The sequence below is a fragment of the Pezoporus wallicus genome, unplaced genomic scaffold (assembly GCF_028554395.1).
Source record: "Pezoporus wallicus isolate ANWC-B61680 ecotype Strahan unplaced genomic scaffold, APGP_CSIRO_Pwel_v1 scaffold_11491, whole genome shotgun sequence".
Lineage (NCBI taxonomy): Eukaryota > Metazoa > Chordata > Aves > Psittaciformes > Psittacidae > Pezoporus > Pezoporus wallicus.
Window position 1 is genome coordinate 3,756,711 of NW_026642649.1, and position 22,539 is coordinate 3,779,249.

The 22,539-nt window shown below is 53.9% G+C and overlaps 2 protein-coding genes across 6 annotated transcripts in view; both read right to left on the reverse strand.

Moving 5' to 3' along the window:
* The window catches only part of MYRIP (myosin VIIA and Rab interacting protein), a 333,617-nt gene that overhangs the window by 101,856 nt on the left and 209,222 nt on the right, over positions 1–22,539 (reverse strand). The gene's annotated exons all lie outside the window — the stretch shown is intronic.
* On the reverse strand, positions 11,634–21,284 carry LOC130611127 (cohesin subunit SA-3-like). The gene is made up of 31 exons (XM_057431556.1): positions 21,182–21,284; positions 20,988–21,084; positions 20,783–20,899; positions 20,577–20,673; positions 20,420–20,496; positions 20,145–20,349; positions 19,915–20,066; positions 19,768–19,841; positions 19,547–19,670; positions 19,382–19,480; positions 19,222–19,301; positions 19,031–19,138; positions 18,420–18,519; positions 18,227–18,338; positions 17,746–17,846; positions 17,582–17,671; positions 17,380–17,469; positions 16,888–17,088; positions 16,535–16,605; positions 16,221–16,308; positions 16,060–16,140; positions 15,862–15,954; positions 15,609–15,789; positions 15,385–15,512; positions 15,196–15,297; positions 14,409–14,554; positions 14,199–14,327; positions 13,825–14,021; positions 13,547–13,722; positions 13,122–13,163; positions 11,634–11,897 (listed from the first exon to the last, which is right to left on the reverse strand). The coding sequence occupies exons 1-31, from the start codon at positions 21,271–21,273 to the stop codon at positions 11,634–11,636; spliced, it is 3,714 nt and encodes a 1,237-aa protein (XP_057287539.1). The 5' UTR covers positions 21,274–21,284.

The following is a 22,539-nucleotide window of genomic DNA, read 5'->3' on the forward strand; positions in this document are numbered from 1 at the left end:
GTTTTGAAGCCTGCTGCTTATCTCCTGTGCACAAACCTTGTGAATCTTCCCTCTTGTAGCTCCAGGTTGGTTAGTGGGGAAATCGTTGTCTCTGCTTCCTTTGGCCTGCCTCACCTTGTACCTCTGGGCAAGAAACCATCACTGCTTGGTTACAGCTACGGAAGATAACTCATGGGGCAGCCGCTTCTCTTGAAAGATGGCATCTTTCTATCAGACTTTTTAACCACAAACATCAGAAGGAAAGAGCTGTCAAAGTGCTTTATGAGGAGAAAGGTTTTAGCTGCAGCACCTCAACGAGGAGGTGAGGGACTGTAGGGAGCAATGGGACAGAAAAGCTGCCAAACTATCATTACTATATCATCATCCTTGTGAGAATCCGGATTTCCAGAAGAGACTGGCTGGTGTTTTGATGTGTACACGAGCTCCTCCAGACTATGAAACCAAAGATCAAAACATAAAGGAAATCCTGAGACTCTTTCCCTTCGCTGCATACACAGTGTTTGCTAATAAATTACTTCAAGTGAGACCTAATATTACTAATAAATGCTTTCACAAAGTCTAGTCTGTGTCTCCAAATCCCAGGCTGTTGTTCCTGCAGACCTGAGGAAAGCCTTGAAATTAAGAGTAGTTGTCTCTCTTCTTGATTATATAATTACAATATTATATTATTATAATATATATTAGATATTATATTATAATTCTATAAATAATAATAATAAATATTATAAGTTATATGGAATCTCAACTCTTCATCTCTCAGTCACTAGAGATGGGGAACCTCTTCAAAAGGAGAGAAAACAGAAGGAAGCATTTGAAACCCAAAAGTGAAATAACTGACGTGAGATCATCCCGTAGACTGCTGCCAGGGCTGTGGAGAGCACCCATGTTTCTGAAGCATGGTGCGCCTTGCTGCCCTTTCTCAGCATCCAAATGAAGGGCTTTATGTAAAAGCCCTTTACTTCTTTCCCTATTTCTTGATGCTTGTTATCAAGGAAACCCTGGGCTATTGCTTAATTGCTTGATTCCAGAGCAGGAAAATCCCCCGGATTTTGGGGGGAGAAGAAGGGAAATAGAGCATTAATCTGTAGTGATGAAGGAGCTAACATCCTTCACAACAGCTATTTCACAACTAATGGCTCACAAAGCCTGATATGGTTCTAGCCATGTGATGTTCAGGAGACTGGAGCGAAAAGCTCCCTTGGTTGCACTCAGCTCAGGAAGCAGACTTAATGTCCAATAAGCTCCATTGATCACACACCTTTGGCCTCCTGACTTCAAGGAACACAACGAGCACCAACAGGTCCACACCACACGGGGGTTTCTCACAGCCACGTTTTACAAGGAGCAGCTACAAGTGTAAAGCACCGAGCAACGACCCAGAAAAGGTTCCTCTGTGCTAAAACATGGATTTAATCTCCAAAACCTCCACTTGCCAGCAGCCCCCAGAGAGCAAGCCCACAGCACTGAGATGGAGTCGGGCTTCAGATATGAAACCCTTGGAGGCATTAAGGCAGGTTGGTTTATAGCATTCAGAAAGCCAAGACTGCCTGCTGTCCTAGGGGATACAAAGCATTCAGTTTGCAGCAAGACCAAAGCACTGCTTTTGAATGTGCACTGCAGATCATTTTAGGGTTTCTAAAGGCTGATGAAAACCTAATGGTTTTTCTTCTCTCTCATGGCATACCTAAAGGCACGATGCAGAGCTCTTGCACACTTTCTTGGCCACCTAATTCTACACCACTCCTTCCAGGTTTTTGGAGAGTTGCTGATATGTGGCTTTTTCCCTCTAGTTGGTCTTCCCCAGTTTTGTCAAAGCTCAGATGGATGGAGACCCAACCAGCCTTCAACCTGTGAATCAGCTGTAGGGCACCCACTTGGTAGGCTTCTATGAGGAAAGTGCGAACATCCGATTTCCCATCAGCAATTTGGGAAGTCATAGACTTATAACAGCCTGTGGTAACCATCTCCCAGCACATCTGTGCAGCTGCTGCTTGTGCTGGCTCCCAGCTCCAGGCTCCCTCAGCACACAGAGGAGCTCTCTGAAACTCCACTGCATAAAGGAGATGTCTTGGAGACATCACACAACGCCCTTTGTCAGCATCATTCCAGGACATGGAGTGCTCTCAGTAAGCTACTGCGCATTGGTGGTACTGGGGTACCAGCACTTGCACAGGCAGTGCATCCGCTCCTCAGCGTGCTGTGAGTCCCAGCATGTCCTGTGGTCCAGAAACTGCTGCTGAATGATTGTCCACAGCATCCTGGGGGATGTGGCCTGTGATGGACTAATGCCTCAGCCACAAACGAGGGAGAAGCCCTTGGTTTGGGATGAAGGGAAGTGAGGAGTACTGCAATGGAAGCCTGATGCAAGTGAGAAGTACTCCTCAGTTTTTCTATCCTTCTTTATACAAAGGATGGTCTGTCTATTCTCCACAGACATCAATGCACTTAATAAAGAACAGGAACTAAAAACCCTGGACAGGCCTTAAGGAATCTTTGCATTGCGTTCACATAAAAGCAGTGCAAATGTGGGCAGGGAATTCTAGGTGTGAAGCTACCTTCTAATCTTAACTCCTCTCGTGGGCTTGTGAATGTTAAAGAGTAGGAAACAATATTTAAATTAGCATAAGGTTAACAGTGTAAGTATTTGGTTTGTAAAACATACACACAAACTGCAAACATCACATGCTCTGCTGAGACTTGGGAATGTTAATAGGAAAAAGTAGCTCCAAAAGACCCCTTTAGAAGCAAAATCAAAGTAGGAATCTGGCTGTACGGGCTGTATACAGAGGATCTCTTCAGTGTCTGAAGGGGGCTTATAAGGATGCTGGGGAGGGACTCTTCATTAGGGACTGCAGTGATAGGACAAGGGGTGATGGGTTCAAACTGAAACAGGGGAAGTTTAGATTGGATATAAGGAAAAAGTTCTTTACTGTAAGGGTGGTGAGGCACTGGAATGGGTTGCCCAGGGAGGTTGTGAATGCTCCATCCCTGGCAGTGTTCAAGGCCAGGCTGGGCAGAGCCTTGGGTGACATTTTCTAGTGTGAGGTGTCCCTGCCCATGGCAGGGGGTTGGAACTGGATGATCTTAAGGTCCTTTCCAACCCTAACTATTCTATGATTCTATGACCTGAATGGTGTTTTGGTATTCTGGTCACTTCATGCAAATTCTTTTCACAAGTTCAAGCTGAACTAAAAACCAGTGGAATTTGGCTGTTGAATTAACCCCAGACTTACCATATGGGACATGACAAGCCACACAGACAGGTCACCTCAGCATCCCTAGGGGTCTGCATAGCTAGAAGCAAAACTTGCCTTGAATTCCAAAACAGAGCCTGGCATTGCAGAGTTTATTTACAGCAAGAGAATAAAGAATGAGCCGTAGTCTCCAAAGAGACACTCTCAGCTGTTAAAACAAAACGTCTGGATTGTTGAAATAAGCTACTTAATCATCATTTTATTTGAAAATATATGTATTTTTTTTCTATAGCACATAAATCTCAAACATCTCGCATTAAGCAGCAATGTATTCCACATCCTTGTGACAGTTTTGATGGTGTCTTTTCCTATCATTTCAGCTACACAGAGAAAATGAGTGGCAGGTTTGAGAACATCAAATCCTGAAAATGAGGTTGTCCTGGGTTCAGCTGTAGCAGTCATTTTTCTCCTTCCTAGCAGCTGGTGTCGTGCTGTGTTTGGGCTTTAGTCTAAGAACAGCGCTGATAACACCGATGTTTTAGTTGTTGCTCAGTAATGCTGACTCCAGTCAAGGACTTTCTGACCTTCATGCTCTGCCAGGGAGGAGGGGAAGCTGGGAGGAAGCAGAGACAGGACACCTGACCCAAACTGACCAAAGAGGTATTTTGTACCACAGCACGTCATGCCCAGTATAGAAACTGGGGGCAGTCACCTGGAAGGGCGAGATCACTGCTCTGGTCGGGCTGGGTATCAGTTGGTGGGTGGTGAGAGGTTGTATTCTCTTCCCTTGTTATTTCCCTTATCATTATTATTATTGGTGGTAGCAGCAGTGGTTTGTGTTATACCTTAGTTACTGGACTTATCTCATCTCAACCCATGGGAATTACATTCTTTCCATTCACCTCCCCATCCCTTCAGGAACCGGGGGGACAAAAGAGGGGGGATGAGCGAGCTGCATGGTTCTGTGTTACAGGCTGGGCTTAAACCATGACAGTTTATATACTGGAATCACAATCCAGAGCATTCAATCATACTATTAGTTATTATTGGGAAGCAAGAGGATTTTTATCTAATACCAATGGATTTGAATAGCACAGACATTATGGCTAACGACCAAGACCATGTAATGGACTTAATATCTCTGTAGTCTATGTGCCATTAAAAATATCTGTTTGTCTCATTAAGAGAATCATAGAATGGTTTGGGCTGGAAAGGACCTAAAGCTCACCCAGTTCCAACCCCCTGCCACAGGCAGGGACGCCTCACACTAGACCAGGTTGCCCAAGGCCCTATCCAACCTTTCTATTAATACCTTATGTATTAATAGATGAATAAAACTAGCCCCCCCCCCCCCCCCCCAAGACAAAATCATAGTAGATGATCATTAGGAAAGGCCACCAGACTTCAAAGAGCATCCTCAATGCTTTCCCAATCCCGTCGTGCTTTCTTTCCAAAGAAAATTAAATTGAGAATTCCTTTACCAGTCCTCAGAGCTGCAAATGGTGCTAATGAAGAACAGAAACTATCCGCAATTGCATGAGGGGATCCTAATAACATCATCCCCTAACAACATCTCCCAGATGCAATAGATGCACTACCCTAAAGCAGTACCATAGACTCTCTGCTGGACTGCAAGCAGGCTGCTTCTCTCCTCTGTGCATACCAGCCCCGACACAGTGTCTTGCTGAGCCCACCATCTGGTTGCTCCTTTGCTTGTCCTGGTTGGGCTCCCCGAGCTGAAGAGCCTTCACCATTCCCAGATCCTGCCTGAACCTTTCCAGTGTCCTGAGGCTCTCATCCCATCACTTGTTTCCCTTCTCTGCTTCAGCCCTGGGCTGAGTCTGACTGTGACAGCAGGTTGTTAACACCCACACTCCTCCTGGGACCTTCCCATTTACCATCTCTTGTGTCTGTTGGTGATGGAGACCTCACTGCTCCAGCAGAGAGCAGCACCCAGCTTTGGGCAGAACACCGTGTTCAGTGCTTCATGGAATCCCTCACTCTCGATTTACCAAGCTGTTCCTATGCATTGTTGGCTTTCCTGCAGGTTTTCCTCCCTGTCCCAGCACCACGAGAAGCAGCAGGTTGGTAAAAGGAACACAAAACGCTCATTTTAAAACACAGAGATGTTCTGCAGCTCTCACATCTTCACAACAGTTCATAGAATCATAGAATAGTTAGGGTTGGAAAGGACCTTAAGATCATCAAGTTCCAACCCCCCTGCCATGGGCAGGGACACCTCACACTAAACCATGTCACCCAAGGCCTCATCATGAACAGGGGGCACAGCAGAGGGAGGTGTTGTCTAAAGTTATTCCTATGGGAAGCTAGATCCCTTCTTTGGCTCCTCCTGCAAGCAATGGGGTCTGACTTAGGTGCCCTGTGTTGCCACTGGATGAACTTCCCTAACACAAAGCATCCCTCAGCAAAAGAAAGGCTCTGATGAGCACTGTCCCCAGCCTCATGCACAGGGTGGGCTCCACAGGGTCCTGGTGTGGTTCCCATACATCCCTTACTGACCTAGGACAAAGTGACCCACACAATGCCCTGGCACAAGAAAACAGCCTGTTCATCCTCTGCAGCACCATCTGCTCTATCACCCCAACAGCAAGGGGCTGCCACAGCTCCATTGTGAAACAATGCTGATACGGAACAGCGTTGAGTGACCATCCATGACCATCATCCCTAGGCCAAGGGCATTCTTGAGCAAACAAGTGATTCCCTTTCGTCAATGAAGTATGAATCAAGGTATACACTGGGCTGAAATTGCTTGAATCTGCTTCTGGGGACAGGAACTTTGCCAACTAAGCATTCCTTCCATGAGACCTTAAGGTTTCCCACTGGAAAGTAGGGCTGTGTCTGCCTTACTTGGGGATTCCAAGCTAACAGCAAGCAAGGCTTCCATTTAAAATGGTACTTCGCAAGGCAAGTTAGATTTCTTCAGGGAAATAGGGACTTGGGTGACCAGTAGCAGTATCTGAAGAGGCCACCTCTACATTAGCTCAGCAGAAACCTGCCTTTCCACTGGGATCATGCCACATCATCTTGTTCTGTTAACAGGCTTTGTCCTAGAAGTTGCTGGAGTTATTGGAGCAGGGAGGTTGTTTCTACTGCTCTGACCTAATAATGAGAACCTGTTCTTGCTTTCCAGTCTGAATGTTCTGTGGTTACTTGGGGTTTGTATTGTTTTTTCCTTTAAACAGCTCCCTTCTGTCCCTGGTATTAGGCTAACCACTGTACCCTTAGAAAGAAATCTGTATCCTACCGTAGCCTTTATGTTTCAGGCTAAGCAGTACTTTATGTCATATCTCTATGACACGCTTCGTGGTACCTCTGCACTTGCTGCAGATGAATTCCTCTTTCTTAGAGGAATGTGACAGCGATTGTGATGCAGATGTGCCCTTATCCACGCCCTCCACAAGGAAACTGGCTGCTTGTCTGATGTACGCCGCGAGCGTGTCCACCTTCTGCATGGCTTCATCCCATGGTTGGTTCATAGTCACCCTCCGATCAACTCCACCTGAGTCACCTCTCATCTCCCTTAGAGAAGAAATTGCTCCTTAACCCTGAAGTGCCTGCCCTGGCATTCTGCTGTAACCACACTTCTTCCCCTTTATCTACCTGTCAGAGTCAGAGAGGTTTGGGTATATGAGGGTCTTCTTCCATGTTAGCTATGCCCCCTCATGGTCAGATTTCAGGAGCATAATGACTTCACATACCTAATGAAAATGCTACCTGACCCTCGAGGAGCTCGCAGTAAAACCCGCTGCTTGATGTCTTTTTCTCCCTCTCCCAATCAGTCAGTTCTTCATGTCCTCTGTCAACCTCCATCTTCTTTTGCTTTATTAGCATCTTCCCATTTAGGAGTGTATCAAATGCTTTGTTAAGGTCCAAATGATATTTACCTTCTTTTCTATTTTGGAAAATCCATTATCCCATGTAAGGAAAGCTATCAGGTCATTCTGGCACCACGTTCCCTCTGTGCTCCTTTCATCTTGTTTTCTATTTAACTAGAAAAACTAATTCAATCATTCCTTCTCCTTTGGTAATTAGAGTGTGTGGAAATACAGGAAAAAAATGAGGTAGATCACATTTAACTCTATCTGGGCACATTTATATGTATATAGATAGAAAACATACATATATATGCACATGTGCATGTGTTATATGTTCATATACACACACACAGAGAGACAACATACACACATACATGTAAATATGTGTATAGAACAGCTTCCAAGCTGCACTGAACCTTTTAGCAAATACTAGCATTTGAACTTTTCCATGCAACAGAGATCTATTAATGCTCATTCGCTTTAAGCCTTGCGGATCTTTAACTCCTGTTCTCCTCCAGCTCTTTTGGAGCCAGCTGCCAGCCAAGGAGACAAACCCAGTGTGCAGGATGATTTTACCCAGCACTCAAAACTGCTTCCCGCTGCCAGGTACCATTAGAAAGCCGAAGTGCAATCTAGCTGTTGGGTAATTGCAATGATGAAGGTTGGCCATCAGGGTAAAAAGCTGTTTTAATAGTCACAGTGAACAGGAAGCGTCCGTTCACCACCTATTTTAAATATGAGGACCTGGTTCTTAATGAAATAATCATGGCATAACAAGGGTTTGAATACTGCAAAGGGGTAATTTTGCTCACTGCTGTGTATAACTAGTTCCAAAGAACAGCAAAAATGGGCTTGTGAATTAGAAGATGGCCAAGATGAAAACACAGCACAGATTACTCGGAAACTGGACAGCTGATGAAAGGCAAAACAAGGGGAAGGTGCATTGATTCGGATAACTTCTCCTCACCTACATACACACACACAAAATCCGTCTGAACCAGTAAGAAGCTGTCACAGACACTTTGAGGGGAACATCAAAGATGATGTGCAATTTGGGTTAAAGGCACCCCTCTGCAAACCCAACACAGGTGCTGCACAACATCACTAAGAACGATGCTCACCTGGGACTCAGAATGATGCTCCAGGGCCAGCATCAGCCTGCTAAAACAATGCTAAACAGCACAATCCCACTAAGTCTGGACCTTGCACATTTTCAGACCCCTCCCGTATCATTCAGTGGTGTAAGGAGTGACACGGGGACAGGCACTGATTCATGGGGTTTCCAACCAGACAGGACCTTCCCAGTCACTAAGTACAGACCCCTGGATGGTGGGGCCAAGGATGCTGGCTTCTTATGTAGCTGATCTTTTCTTCCCTTGACACATTGTGTTTCTTCTTCATTGTGCAAAACCAAGGGATGACAAGGAATCCCGTGCTAGTTTGGATGACAAGAACCTCTGCTGAAACGGGCATCAACTGTATCACGTAATACTTGTCATAAGCAGGTTAAGCTCCATCCCTAGTACCTTGACTGGTCTTGCCCAAATCCATTCCTTCCTATCCCAAAAGTGTAACTCTACCTCTTCTGCTGTAAGAGTTTATTCTTCCATTACCACAATACTTGAGTGCTTTGAAATAGAATCCATTACAAAAATGAAGCTGCTATTGATCTCTATGGGGTCACCCAATTCTTCCCTTTGAGATCGAGGCTCAGACAGTTGACATGGCTTTGAGAGGTTGATTGGTCTTTCATTTAGCCTATTCATTTCTTGCCTTTTCATATTCTCAAGTGCTCTTCCTCACACCCCTGCAACCCAACCCCCTGCACTTTTATCTTACCCTCCGTTTTAAAGCAAAACCACTAAACACGTGTCCACGTAAGCAAAGGCAAAATGAAGCTGAACAGCAAGAACCGCTCTCAAAGAGTTTAATGGGAAAAACCCACTCAAGCAAACTCTTTAATTACATGAAGCGAGGCTGGGATTTGCAGCGTGCAGGCAATAACAATGATTTTGTATTCCAAAAGCTGCTGTTTAATCCCCTTTTTATAGGAGGCTGGAAAAAACGCTTCTCATGTTGTTGGTGCAGGAGCAAAAGAGCAATGCCAGGAAACACGAGCATCAATTCCAGTAACTATCAGCACAGGCAGCATTGTACTTGTACAGAGATTTGGGAAGCATGTCTATTGAAGTGACAGTCAACAGGGGCACTTCTGCACGTTTCCCATACAGGAACTAATGCATTACCCAACTACTTAATCATTTCCAGGCTTTGTGTCAACAGAAATGCTAACAAACAAGTCAGTGTATTCTCTAAAACAGAAAAGAAGGGAATAGCAGCCTGATGGACACCAGCCTACGACCAAGGCTATTATCACCCATTCCCCGCAATTAAAGGAGAATGAGCAAGCCCAGGTTAAGAAACAAAACCCCACAGTGGGTCAGTGAAGCACGATGCCTGTTTGGAAAAGCCTTTGGAGCTCTCGTATTTATCTTGTCACAATACACCCCACCACGTGTGGGGTTCGGACTTTGACTTAAGCCCCTAACACATCTCCATGCTCTTGAATCTGGAAAGAGCAAAGCAGATGCACAGTAGCCTCTAAGCCCTCTATTCGTTTTCAGCAATATCTCAAGCTCCCTCCCATTTAAGAAGAGGGCGATTGTCCCTGGGAATTCTCTCAGACCCTTTATCTGCTTGCCATACATGCAGCAGGTGAATTACATTCCTTTCACAACAGGGCCAACCTTCCACTCATCCATGCTGGGCAGTCTATAGTAGGCGCCTAGCAGCATACATAGCTTGGCTGGCCTTCTCCCTGGTCTTCATCCACACAACCTGAGTTCAAGGCAGCCAGTGCACTCCCTGATGTACAACACAGCCCCACCACCTCTTTCTCCTTGCCTATCCCTTCTGAAGATCCTGTAGCCATCCACTGCAGCACCCCAATCACGTGAGTTGCCCCATGTGTAGGTGATGCCCAGCACCAGCTTTCCATCCTGGCACCTCAGGTGTGGGAGCAGGGGCTGGATGTTGGCACTGCGAGAGCCACGCTCCAAGACAACCAAGTGCGCTCGACAAAGGGGCAGTTCAGAGATGGAGCTTTTACATTAGAAAGCAAGTGCATGTTGCCATGTTGGTGGCACCAATCCGGAGCTCTCCATGAGTACACAATGCCCAGCACCACCTTTCTGTCCTGGCACTTTATGCGTGGAAGCATGAGCTGGATGTTTGCACTTTGGAATACCTGAGATTGATGCCCAGAGCGGTAGGACACAGATGGTGTGTTAGGTATTGTTAACTGTCCTCAGCTTAGTATGAAGCACTCCTTTTCCTATCAACCCCCTGGGATGTGAAGTGGAACTCATCAGCTGGTCCCCTCACCAACACAACACTCCTACCTGCGGGAAAGAGTCAGCTCTTGCTCCTTTGAAAACAAGTTGCTTTCTTGGTTTTCCTCTTCACCAGCCATTACCATCCTGTAGACAAGCAGATGCACAACAACTGTTCCGGCTTCCTTTATCCCAGGTGGTGGTTTTCCCCTCCCCTTTCCCTATGGATTGTGGGAAGGTGATGGGACCTGGTGCACTTGAGGCACAGCCGCTCAGTAGGGAGTTCATTCAGCTCTTGGGCTCTGCTGGGATCACTCCTTTGTTGTTCCTTCAGTCTTTTGACGGCCTTGAGCACTTTTTGCTTTGGGTTTTTACGTTTTCAGCAGCTGAGATTTATCCAGGATTATTTCTGGGTGGGCTGGCGTTCCCGTACCAGTCAGGATCTCCACGTGAAGCCTTTTTATCTCAGGTTATCAGTATTGGTTGTCTAGGCAGGGTGTGAGGGACTGGATGTGTGCACCCTGGGAGCTGGTTCCTGGGATGCCTGAGAGCCCTGCTGCAGATGCAGTACACAGATGGAGGTTCTGGTGGCAAAGGAAGAGTGAATTGGTACCGCTCCGGAGGTCTCCTTGTGTAGGTGATGCCCAGCACCAGCTTTTAGTCCTAGCACCTCCAGTGTGGGAGCAGTGGCATTCTGTGAGCCGTGCTCCAGGACAAGGACACCCAAGGGCCCTCAACAGAGGGGCAGTACACATGGAGGTTTTGATGGCAAAGCGAAGGTGGATTGCCATGTCGGTGGCACTCTTCCAGAGGGCACCGTGCGTAGGTGATGCCCAACAAAATCCTTCTGTCCTGGCACCTTAGGATTAGGAGCAGGGGTGGACGTCTGCACTTAGGGAGCTGGCTTGTGGGCAAGAGGAGAGTGCTGTGCAGTGAGGCTTTACACAGGTGGAGTTTTAGGTGGGTAAGTAAGTGAGGATACCCATGCTGGTAGCACCGTTCTGGAGCCTAACATGTGTAGGTGATGCCAGCGCCAGGTTTCAGGTAAGTGAGCAATGAATCTCTTTGATTAGCGGTGTTTGACCCCGTTTGTGCCTTAATCTCACCCTGGGTACAACAAGGAATCGCCCTGGCTCGGGCCCTCCAGGGTCATTGCCCAGAACCGGCCCCGTGGGGCTCCGGCTGACGAGAGGGGCGGTGATGGGTCCCGACGGAAGGTCCGGGGCTGCGGGGGCGAAGGGAGAAGCCGCTGCCGAGAGCCACAGCCGGGGTTAAAGGGACAGAGAGGAGCGGTCCTGGTGGACACCGGTGTGGAAGCGGCGTTGCCGGGGCTGTGGCTGGGCTCTGCCCCCCGGCTCTGCCCGGGGAGGAAGAGGAGAGAGGCGCCCTCCGAGCGCCGTGGGGCTCCGTGCGGTGCCTGCTGCCGCCGCCGCGCCCCCCGGTGGCTGCGAGCGGTACCGCGCCCCGGGGCCGGTTGCACCCTCGGGGGCGCTCGGCACGGAGCCTAAGGGCATGGGAGCGGTGCGGTGCTCCCCCTGGCGGAAGAAGGGCAGCACAGCAGGGACGCGTAGGGGAAACGAGGTGCGGGAGCCCAGCATTCCAGTTGTTTCCCTTGTTATCCCAAGGGTTCTCTGACCACTCTTCTACCTCTCCTCTGGAAGCGTGAAGGAATCCCTTATCAATGGAATTCTAAACTCCAGGTCTACAAACCCATCACTTCCATGCCTCAGCAGGGACGTCCACGGTCATTCCCAGCCCAGCCACGGTCAATCAGTAAAGCGTTTGATTTTGTTAAGGCAGGATCCTTAGAGATGAGCTTAGAGGTGTCCAGCCCGGTGCAGTGCCACGTTTGGGCACGCTGGAGTGAAATGCCAGAGGTGCTGGGTGTCTGCGATCAAACGCTGCCATTCTGCACTCGCACTGCACCTTACATCCCAACACCCGTGCTGCTGAGCCCGGGTCTAGAAGTAACGCTGCCCTCATTCCTCTCCCCTGGACGTGGTCCCTGCCCCACAGCCACCAGCAAAGTCACCCCAGGCCCATTCTCTAGTGTAAACCTTGCCAATGCTAGACCCATATCTATCTTCCTGTGTTGCAAGAGATGTTGTTTTAGTTCCATTCTCAGCAAAGGCCTATTTGCATCATGTACATCACCATCAGTGCAGTTATCAGTGACTTCCTTGTTGGGAAGCCAAGACCTAAAGGACTATGGAAAATGCAGCTTCCTTTTCCTATAGTTTTCTCCAGGTTGACTTGGACCCCCATGGGTGTCCCCCCGCTGTGCCATGGGTACCCCATGTCTGCCCCATGTGTCCCTGCATGGGCTGGAGCTGGGTCCCATGAACCTGAACTTTGAGCTTCCTCTGCACCATGGTGGGGGGGCAGAGGGTTCCTCACCCCCCATGGCTGGGTGCACTACATAACCTATGGCAACTCCTATGTCATGTGCCTTGGAGCAGGGACCCCCCCCTGCACCCTGGGGACCCCCATTCTGACCCCCCAACACCAGCAGCTGCCAAACAACTCTTTATTAACTGTTAACAAAGTGGCCCATGGGGGGGTGCAACCCCCCCTAAATTTGGGCTCATAACGATGATAAACAGATTCCAAACTGCACCGTGCCACCGCAGGGGGGTGCGCTGGGGTCCTTGATCACCCATCCTGGGGCTGGGGGGGAAGAAAGGTAAGGGGGTGTCCCCCAAACTGGGTGGGGTGGGGGAAAGGCTCCCCCAAACCCAGGCCCACCCCTCCAATATCACCTTCATGTTCAACACGCTGTCAAAGGCGTCCCAGAGGCAGCCCTGGGGGGGAGGATGAAACACACAAGTGAGGTGGGGCACCCCAGGGTGGCTGGAGGGGGTCCTGGGAGGAGGAGCTCACCCTGCCCTCCTCTTCCTCCTCTTCGCCTCTCTGCTCTTCCTCCTGCTCTTCCTCTTCCACCACTATCAGGCTGCAGCTGATGTAGAAGCAGGGGGGGGGAAAGGTGGAGGAACCCCTCCAGACTGACCTCTCCCAACACACCCAGTATCCCCCTCCAAACACCCCAGTACCCCCCCATGGCCTCCAAAAGCTCCATCCCCCCAATGCCCATGCCATGCTCCCCACCAAAGCCCCCCAGTTAGACATGCTCCCCTTATCACCCCCAACCTCCACCTGCCCTCTCTAAGCCCCCCCCATCACTCACGGCATCAGACGATTGCACCGCAGAGTCATGGAGCTGCTGCTGTGGTGAGGAGAGGATGGAGCCAGAGAACAACGGCCGGGGGGGCCGGGGGTCACCCCGTAACATGGTGGAGGTCAAGGCTGGGCTGGAAGGGTGGGTGCTCAGCAATGGGCTGGAGCTGGGGGCCTGCGGTGGGGCTGCGGGGGGGATGTTAAGCATGAGGACCCCCCTAACCCCACAGAGCCCAGATGGGTGCTGGGGGTGATGCAACCCCCAGGACCCCTGACCCCCACCCGTACCCCAATCCTCACCCTCCAGGCGGGGTCTCTTGGTGCGGTGTGGGGTGGGCGCTGCACCACGGCTGCTCTCCCCGGTCCCCCCCTCATCCTGTGGCTGTAACGAGTTGCGGTAGGTGACAAGGGGATGCCACTGCCCTGTGTCACCTGGTGCCAGCACCCCGAGCTGCTCCCGGGACACCTTGTCCAGGTAGGTTAAGCTAGGGAGGGACAACAAAGGTATGGGGAGGGGATCAGTGGGGTACTGCGGGGGCAAACAGACACCCCACATCCTCCGAGGCTCCCCATGTTGACCTTGAGGACCCCAATGGGACCCAAAGAGACCTGAAAGGACCCTCCAAGACCCTGCCCTAGGGTGCCCCCCCCAAATAACTCACAGCAAAGCTTTATCTGGGTGCAGCACACAGGGCGAAAACTCGCTCAGCACCTCCAGGAAGGGTAAATTGAGGGGTGGCGATCCCGGTTCTGAGCCCGGGATCTTCTGGAAAGCAAACAGAATCCCTTCCCTGGCAGGGATAAAGGTATAAGGAGGGGGTGACACCCCCAAAAATCCCCTCTGCCCCCCCTGCATTTTCATCCTGTTGTACCTGTGGATGTTGAGCAGCAGCGGGCGGCTTCGGAGCTGGTGGAGGCTGAAGAAGAGGGAAAACCTTCGCGCCAAGTCCCGGATTTCTGGGAAAGCTTCCGACACCCGGATGTCAGGACCTTCCTGGTGCAGCAGCTCTGTCATCAGCTATGGTGTTGGGCACAGGGTTAGGGGGGAACCTTTGGAACCCCCATCAACACCCCTTTGGAGCACCCCTGGGAGCCTCCCAGGTCCCTGGACCTCCCCAAAGACACCCCCCCAAACCCCATCCACATCGTCCAGAGCCCCCCAAACCTCCCTAGAGTACCCCAAAGCCCCCCTCAGAGCCACCTGGAGACCACTTCAGATCCACCCAACCCCCTGGAGTACCCCCAGACCTCCCCCTCAAACCCTGTCCACACATCCTGGAGCCCCCCAGACCTCCCTAGAGCACCCCAAAGCCCCCATCAGACCCACCTGGACACCACTCCAGATCCACACAGAAATCCCCAACCCCCTGGAGTACTCCCAGACCTCCCCCTCAAACCCTGTCCGCACATCCTGGAGCCCCCCAGACCTCCCAAAGCCCCCATCAGACCCACCTGGACACCACTCCAGATCCACATAGAAATCCCCAACCCCCTGGAGTACCCCCAGACTCTCCCCCCACATCCCCAGACCCTCAAACCCTGTCCACACAACCTGGAGCCTCCCAGACCTCCCTAAAGCAGCCCTCCAGACCCCCCTGGAGACCCCAGGCCCCACCCCAGGCCCCCCCAACACACACAGCCCTCCACCACCACCCCAACCTGCTGCAGGCTGAGGAGCAGCGTGCGAGCCCACTCCTGCCGGTCGATCTGCCGGGTCAAGCTGAGCGTTTCTTTGATGATGTCCCCATAATCGCTGTAAAACTGGGGAGGGAGGGACAGGACCCAGTGTGCCCGAGGTGTTGTGGGGACAGTGGGACAGCAGGGACCCACCCTGGTGCGCCCGGTTACCTTGGTGTAGTGCTTGAAGACGTCGGAAGCGGCGCTGAGCTCCAAGACGCCGTAGATGATGAGTTTGCAGAAGCCGGCCAGAAGCACGCGGCGTCGGTGCAGCTCCTCGATGCAGCTCTCACTGTCCTCTATGGGGACAGGAGGGGACAATTAAGGGGGGGCACAATTAAGGAGGGACAATTAAGGGAGAGACAAGCACTCTAGGGGGTCACCCAGTGATTTACCAGTGGCCAAGAGCTGCTCGTGGCTATAAGCAGGGTAGAAGACGTGGTCCATGAGGAAGGCGGCCAGCTGGGATTGCAGCTCAGCATCGGGACGTAGCACCAGGGGAGCCAGCTCCTCTCGCCCGTCCTCTGGCAACCGTGGCCCCAACACCAGCAGCAGGTCGCTGAGCACTCTGAAGGCCTGAGAACACAAGGATGGGCTTGGCATCAGGGCGGGTTCCATCTCTTCCCATCCCTCCAGGTTCCTGTGTACCTGTTCCCGGATGCCAGTGTCCACGTCGGACAGGCAGCTGTGGCACAGAGAGCAGAAGGTGATGACTTTGGTCTTCAGGCTCTGCAGCTGCTCCTGGGCAGGGGGACATGGTAACGTTTGTGGACATGGTGGCATTTAGGGAGACAATGGCCTTTAGGGACACAGGGGCAACCCCAAATTGTCCTGGTGGTCGCTCACCTCAGGGACATCGGTGCTGGGCAAGCAAGAGAGCTCCCAGAGGATGTGGAAATAGAGGCAGGTGATGGTGGGGACAAGGACCTGCAGGGATGGATGTGGGTGAGGGATGTGCCTCATCGTGTCCCCAGTGTGTCCCCAAAGCTGTGTCCCCAGGGTGGTACCTGCGGTGGCACCTCACCCGTGTCCACGGCACGTTGTAGGAGCTGGGTGCAGGGATCAAAGAGCTGCCAGGGCGTCAGGTCATGGGCGCTGCGGGGACAGAGCAGCATCAGCGGGGTGAGGGGACATGGGGGACAGGGATGGGGACATGTGGAGCATGGGGCATAGGACATGGGGGATGGGATGATGGGGACACGGGGAGCAGATGGGGATAGGGATACCAGGGGATGGGGACATGGGGAGCAGAAGGGAATGAGGGCATCCAGGGGACCCTTGGGGACATGAACACAGGGGTGGCATGTGGCCTCCCACTCACTTGAACAGGATGGAGATCCTCTTCAGTGTGGCTGCCATGCTGTACACTTCCTCCTCATCCAGGAACGAGGCCTGGGCAGGGCCAGGGGTTGGGGACACCGCATGAAGGGTTGGGGACACCGCATGAAGGGTTGGAGAACCACAGCTGGCTGGGTCCCTTGCTGCCTCCCCAACCCAGTACTTCCTAGATCAGCTTTTCCTGCCAATTGTCCCTACCCAGGCCACCAGTATCCCTACAAGTCCTGGTCCATCTCTTGTTCCCAGCCTCACTCCATGTCCCTGTCCCTAGCCCCATCCCTGCTTCATGTCCAGGTCCCCAGCCCTGTCCTGACTCCATGTCCCCGTTCCCTCTACCTGGAGCATCTCGGTGACCTCCTGGTTGAACTTGTCTGCCAGCTGGTCAGCCAGGCGGCTCCGCACCCGGTCCCCGTGCCGCTGCAGGGCCAGCTCAGGGTCACAGAGCGCGTGGAGTGCGCGGGATGCAGCTTCCAGCACCGTCTGCTCCGTGTGTTTCTGCACCACCTCCTCCAGCTGCTCCAGCACCAGCTCCAGGTGCTGCAGGAGAGACACGTCACCTCACCATGGGGACAAAGCCTCCCAGGGGCAACCCGTGCGGACATATGGACCCCCTTGTGAAGATGGGGACAGCCATGGACACTCTGGGGTGATGGGGACAGTATGCTGATGGGGGGCACCTGACCACCAAAGGGGACATTTGGGGAACACGCTGCATCCTATCCCTGCCTCAACAGTTTTGAGGGGCAAGGTGGCTCAGCCCCAGTGCTGGGGGGATTGGATGCTACCCGGGGGGGTGACAAGAATTGGGGTGACACCAGGGGACAACACCTTCTCCAGCCGCCCGGTGCAGTAGATGCTGAGGTCGAAGCAGCACAAGACCTCCAGGAGCGGAGCCGCCTTCTCAGCATCTGCTGAAAACTTGGTTGGGGGGGGACATGACAGTGAGAGGATGAGAAGGACAACGGAGGGGTCAACACCAACTCCCCCAAAGCCCTGGGGATGCCAGTGGGGTATCCCCCCTCCCAGTCACCTTGCCCAGCAGCTTGGGAAGAGCTGGGATAAGGCAGTGGGTAAGGCGGATTCTTTCCTCCATCTGCGCCTTCCGCTCTCGGGATGAAGGCTGGGATCAAAAAGAGGGGGTCAAGGGGGGTCCTCCTAATCCCCCCGAGTTTTGCCCCTTCCCAGCCCCGTTACCTTCTTGGCTGGCTCACGGCCCACAGGTTGCCCCTCAGCTGCCTGGACCACGCTGGCTGCCAGGATCTCCACCAGCACCTTCTCCTGCTGGTCTCCCAGACCTGGGGAATGGGGAGGACTGGAATGAAGTTTGGAATGCAACCAGCACCTCCCCATCTGCAAGCCCAGGGCACCCTAATACATCCCAGTATGAGTCCTGACTGCCCACCAGTGCAGTGGCGATGACAGCGCCAACACAGGGACATCCCAGAGTGTTCCATGGCTGTCCTAGTGCCTACCACTGACATCCCAGTATCTCCCGGTAATGTCCCAACATGTCCCAGGAATGTCCCCCAGTGTCTCTCAGCACATCCCAGTGCCTCCCAGTGACATCCCCATGCCTCCCAATATCTCCCAGTGTCATCCCAGTGCTTCCCACTTTCTCCCAGTGCCTCCTCCATGATACCCCAGCACATTCTGGTGTCTCCCAGTAGCACCATACCCTCAGCAGGTGACTCCTCCAGCAGCAAAGCACTGATGGTCTCCCAGTCCCGCAGCCGAGGCCCGGCGCAGTCCCACAGGCTGTCCACCAAGTAGGCTGCGTGCTCATGGAGCTGGGGATGGTGGGGACAGGGGAGTCACGGCACGCAGGGACCACCCCACTGTCCTGCCTGCCCCCGCAAGGCCATCCTCACCTCGATCTCGATGAAGAAGGTCAGAAGGACATGAAAGAAGGTCCTGTTGTCCCTGTCGTGAGATGCATCCACGCCCGCACCTTGCTGGGGGTCCAGCAGCCTGAGGACACAAGGACAGAGTCAAACACGGGGGTCCCACATCCCCCCTGGCGTGGGGACAGAGCTGGGGGACACGCAGGCACCAGGCACCCAGGGGACATGGCAATAGGGGTCCCATGTACAGCCCACTTTGGGGACAGAGCTGGGGGACACCAAAGGGACAGGGATAGAGGGGTCCCATGACCCCCACCGTGGGCTGTACCCTGATCCCTGCATCCCAGGGGATCACATCTGCCTCTGCCCCAGATGTGCCAAACCCAAACACCGCTGATGCCATAGGCCTGTGCCGAGACAAACACACGGCTGGTGGAAGAGCACGAGTGGCTCCGGTTGGATTTGGCCACCCTGGCATCCCGCTCTCATTAATACTGGCACTAACAAGGCCGGGATGAGGGGAGCTGGCAGGAAGATGGAGCCTTGACTCATGCTTTGGCAGGCTCGGTGTTTTGGGGGTTGTGTGTGCGTGACAGCAGCACTAGGATGGGCTGTACCAGGTACTGGGTCTTGCTCACCGGCGGTAGAGGAAAATCCCAGCGGCAGTGGCGAGGGGCCGGTTGGATACAAAGACAACAGGGTACACGCTCTGGCAGTCCTCATCCGTCAGTGCCTCCTCCATGTTCCTGTGTAGAAGGAAGGGTGGGGGGTCCCCAAAGGCCTCTCGGGTGTCCCCTCACCCCCTGCAAAACCCCATCCCCATGCTCACTCCAGCATCAGTGTCAACAGCTTCACCACCTCCACGGCCACGCTGAGCTCCTTGTCGAGCACCATGGACACCATGCGTGTCTGGTGAAGGACACATCGGTGTCACCCTACTGGGCGTGGGGGAGACACCCAAGGGACCCTCCCCATGGGGGCCTCCTCACCTTGAAGCGCCTGGTGAAGAGTTCCATGTGGGCAGCCGTGTCCCGGTGGCCGTAGAGCCCCTGCAATGCCTTCACGCACTGCAGGCGCACCTCCCACTGCTGCAGTGGCAGCTGTCAACGGGGTCCTGTCCCTGCACCCCCCGTGCCCCCCCCATCGGTACCCACCTTGTCATACAAGGTCCACCCGATGTACTTGAGGTAGCTGTCGGTGAGGAAGGAAGCCGCGTAGGTCTTCATCCACGTCCCCAGCTCCTCCATGCAGATGGCTCGGATGTCCGGCACCACGTCCCTGCACCACACAGCAATGCCAGGGGTCTCCTGCCGCTCACCCCTAAATCTCTCCCCCACCCATGAGACCCCCCCCATTCCCCTCCCGAGCCACCAACCTGTAGCGATGTACGAAGACACCCTTGAAGATGGCGTTCATCATGTTCTCAATCTCCTCCTGCTGCTCTCTGAGCTGGTGTGGGGACGTGGCGCGGTTTGACCAGGGCCCGTGCCACCATCACCGTGCTGGCAGCACCGCCACTCACCTCCTGGCGCTTCACCATCAACGCCTCCAGCTTCTCGGTGGCGCGGCGGCCGGGCCCCTTGCTCCGCTCGGCCTCGTATTGCCGCAGGTTGTTCTCCTGGTGCACGCTCACGCCCAACGCCACCTTGACCAGCGCCGACATCACCTTCATGGCTATGACCGCAACGCTTGTGGGTACCGGGACCCCTTCCATGGGGTGCCCAAGGGGAGCCACCCACGGGTGCTGCCTACCTGCCAGGGTGCTGGTGTGGCGGAAAGCCCGTACTTGGGAATCAGTGAGGCTGATGAGGAAGGAGATGAGGGAACCCATCAGGAATTCATCATAGATGATGCTGTATTGGCATCGCTGCACCACTGCTGTCAGCAGCTCGCAAAACCCAGCCCGGAACTGGCGCCAGGGTCGGGTGCTGAGCGAAAGGGGGTACTCGGATGAATCCTACATGAGATACGGATGGGGTGAGCTGGATCCCCCCTCTCCATCGCCCACTCCCACACCAATCCAGCACCTCCTTGAACTGCTCCGTCAGCTGCTGGATGATCTCCGAGTTCTGCAGGTCCCTGAACATTTCTGGTGTCACCACACCTGTGGGGGAGAGGGAAAGGGATGAAACTGGGGTCCCGCCAGCAGCACTGAGGGGACTCCTCCACCCTGGGGACCCCGACCTTGGCAACCGCAGGAGCACACAATAAAGTTGATGAGCTCCAAGAACCCTGTCTCACGGTCTCGCTTGTAGGTCTCCAACCAGTCATCCACCACCGTCTGCGGGCACAAAAACAGGTTGGGAGCCCCCCAAACCCCCCTTCTCCCCCCACATCCTCACCCATGCGGCCCTGCATCCCCAGGGAGCGCTGCACCAGTTTGGGGTTACCTCCACGGCGATTTTGGCCGATTTAATGGCTTCAAAGAGGGTGCTCGGCTCCGGGTTGACTGTGGGTGTGCTGCTGCGGTCACCGTTTGGCTCCATCACCCGGGGACGCTTCCTGACCTGGGGGCAGACACATGGAAGGGGGGTCAGGGATGCCGTGGGACGGCACCCACGCGTGGAAGGGGGAGAAGGGAGGGTCAGGACATACCTGGCTGTGCTTTGGCCCCTGCTGGGGTCCCCGTTTGCCACATGGCTGCAGAGTGGCCTCAAAGTCACTGCCGGAGTCATCACTGCTGGTGAGGTCCCTGCGGGGATGGGGGGGGGGGGGGGGGGGGGGGGGCTTAAGGGGTCGCTCTGGGTGCCCCCCACCCACCCTAATCCCCCCCCTTTCCCGTCACTCACGAGGTGCCAGAGGGGGGCGATGATGGCCCCACTGATCCCGGTGTGGAGCCAGAGCTGGATCCCTGGGTGCGGGATGAGCACCAGGGAACCATGGTGACAGCAAGGCCTTGGGGGGGGGCACAATGGGTTCAGGCAATGGGGGCCCCTCAGCCCTGACACCCCCCCAGTCCAGGGGATCCCCCAAGCACCCAGAACCATCCCCCCCGAGCCCAGCCTGGGGCCACCGCAGAGCCCAAAATGGCCCTTGGGGCACGCATGGGAAGAAGAAGCCAATCCCAGGGTCACTGTGCGGTGGGCCCAGGCCTCCCCATGTCCCCCCGGGGGGTCAGCCCGCCACCCATAGCCCCCATGGGCACAACTGGTGGTGGTGGTGGTGGGGGGTCAAGCCTCCCCAAGTCCCCCCCCCCTCAACCCGGGTTCGTTCCGGCCCCTCCGCCCGCTCCTGCCTCACCTCCCGCCGCCGGGTGACCGACGTCCGGCCCAGCGCGCCCCTGCGGCGCCCCCTATGGCCTCCCAGTGACCCTCGGCTTCCTGCCCCGTGCCCTCCCAGTGCCCCCGGCACCATCGCTTCACCCTGCGGCTCTTGGGGCCCCTCCAAGCGCAGGGGACACCCCCGACCCTTCCTGCCCCAAGTACCCCCATGGGCACCTCGGGTGGGATGCGGGTCCCTGTATCCGCCCCGCACTGTCCCTCGCAGCCTGGCACTGGAGTGGAACAGCCCCTACCACGCAGCCCCACACTGGTACCAGCTCAGGCAAGGCAGGCACATGACAGTGAACCCAGAAGGCAAACAAACCTAAGCCTACAGGCAGCAGGAAACCAGGGATTGCCCCCATACACACGACCCCGCTAACAGCAGCCAAACAGGAGTCAAAGGCAGCCCAGTGGCACTACTGCAATAAAGATGGACAATAAATACAGCAATAAAATAGAAAAACTCATAGAAAAGAAGAAGATTTAAAACACAGCTCTCAGAGCTCCTGACCTGAGCTTAAATACAGAGCTGGGGCCAATGGGGAAGGGTGTGTGGCTGGGGAGGCTCCAGGTGAGGCCATTGGGATGATAGGGACCTGCTGGGCACCCTGCAACCCTCGCTCAGCTGCAGCTGGAAGGGAGCAGCTCTGACGCCTCCACTGCCCCGTCCAGGGCTGCCTTCCCAGCACCTCGGCACCCTTGGAGTGAAGGGGGAGCACAACCAGCATCTCAAAGCGTCTTCTCATCAGTGACACACGGGAGGGGGCAAGCAGGGAGAAGTGTCTGGGGGGTGCCAAGAGTCACCCCACACACCGTGGGCTTTGGCATCTGACTGTTTGTGTGAGGAGATGACCTCCTTTGTGCCTTAATCTCACCCTGGGTAT